At 35.7% G+C, this 1,398-nt stretch overlaps 1 protein-coding gene across 1 annotated transcript in view; it reads right to left on the bottom strand.

The window, feature by feature from the left end:
* LOC106535440 (SH3 and multiple ankyrin repeat domains protein 3) overlaps positions 1 to 1,006 on the bottom strand; it is a gene marked incomplete at both ends in the record, with an annotated part of 68,084 nt that extends 67,078 nt beyond the window's left edge. The window contains 1 exon segment of the mRNA XM_014032441.1: positions 803 to 1,006. Coding sequence (XP_013887895.1) covers positions 803 to 1,006 — 204 coding nt within the window.
* Positions 1,007 to 1,398: the final 392 nt, after the last annotated feature.

Raw genomic sequence — 1,398 nt, 5'->3', positions numbered from 1 at the left:
GTTCTTTACATTAAGGTTAAATTTTCAAATTAAAACTTACATTTTTAAATTTTTTTAAAAATTAAATTCAATTAATGTTAAATTCTGTGCAGATATTTTTAGGGAAAGAAAAAGACCATCGATCTGTGATTATCAGGAGTTACCAGAGCTGACTGAAAACTTTTACACAAGCTGCTCAAAATCCTCCACGGCTCTGTACAGACACTTTATTATAGTTTATAATAAAGTGTCTGTACAGACACTTTATTATAGTTATTATAGTTTATAATAAAGTGTCTGTACAGACACTTTATTATAAACTAAAGTTACATTTTAGTTTATAATACAGTGTCTGTACAGACACTTTATTATAAACTATAATAAAGTGTCTGTACAGACACTTTATTATAAATTAAAATGTAACTTTAGTTTATAATAAAGTGTCTGTACAGACTATTATAAACTATAATGTAACATTAATAAAATAAGTTTCTGCAGCAGGACAGGAGGTTTCTGTAGGATAAAAATGTTCTGTTTGGTTTAGGTTAGAACTCCATGCAACAATATCATTTCTGCTAAAGACAATTTTTTTATTATTTATAAAAATAGTCTAGAATTAAAGAAATAGGCAGAGTATTTCTGGTCAGTTCTGAATGCTGAGGAAACATTTACCTGCTAAAAGCTCAACAAAATGAGCAAAATAAAGCATTCTTCAGTGAAAGTTTGACTGCAGGTGAGTTTGTGCTGAACTGTTCCTGCAGTGATGGTAAAAAACCAGTTCCACCACCCAGTGACAGGTTTTTATTAAAATCAAAGAGCTTACCTCTAAACAGGGGACGCCCTTGCTGATTGGCTGAGGATAGTCTCGAAAGAGTCGCTCTTCGTCCAGGAAGTTGCCGTCCCTGCCGCTGCTGGCCGGTTGGAACAGGCCGTAGTTCAGCACATCTTTCAGGGTCTGGTTKAGGGAACACAGGATGCGCTGTTTGGCCACCCACACTGTTGCAKCTGGGTTGAAGCGCATGCATTTCTGCTTGGCATGGAAGGAACAGAAGAAGACAAAGTGATCAGGAGACAATGTTGGCTGCACAGTCCTTATTACAAATAAGAGCTGAACAGTTTTATCCCTGAGCAGCAGAGCTTCACCAGCTGACACTAACAGGTTGGGATGGTATAAATCATTAAACAACGGTGCACAATCAGCTGCTCAAACCTCCTAATTGTTGCTTTAATAAAACAAACATTTCAAATTTCTCCAAAATCACCATGAGTTCCTCTCAGTTCTTCCAAACTGGTTTGTTTTAATGTAAAAACAGACTAAAGATGTACTAACACTGCCTCTCTGACCACTGGTCTTCTCTGAAGGGTAAAAACAGACAAACATGTAGGATTATTGGTTAACTGTGAGGATTATTTATATTA

Source organism: Austrofundulus limnaeus, unplaced genomic scaffold (assembly GCF_001266775.1).
Source record: "Austrofundulus limnaeus strain Quisiro unplaced genomic scaffold, Austrofundulus_limnaeus-1.0 Scaffold1449, whole genome shotgun sequence".
Classification (NCBI taxonomy): domain Eukaryota; kingdom Metazoa; phylum Chordata; class Actinopteri; order Cyprinodontiformes; family Rivulidae; genus Austrofundulus; species Austrofundulus limnaeus.
This window is presented reverse-complemented; position numbering and strand designations above follow the sequence as displayed.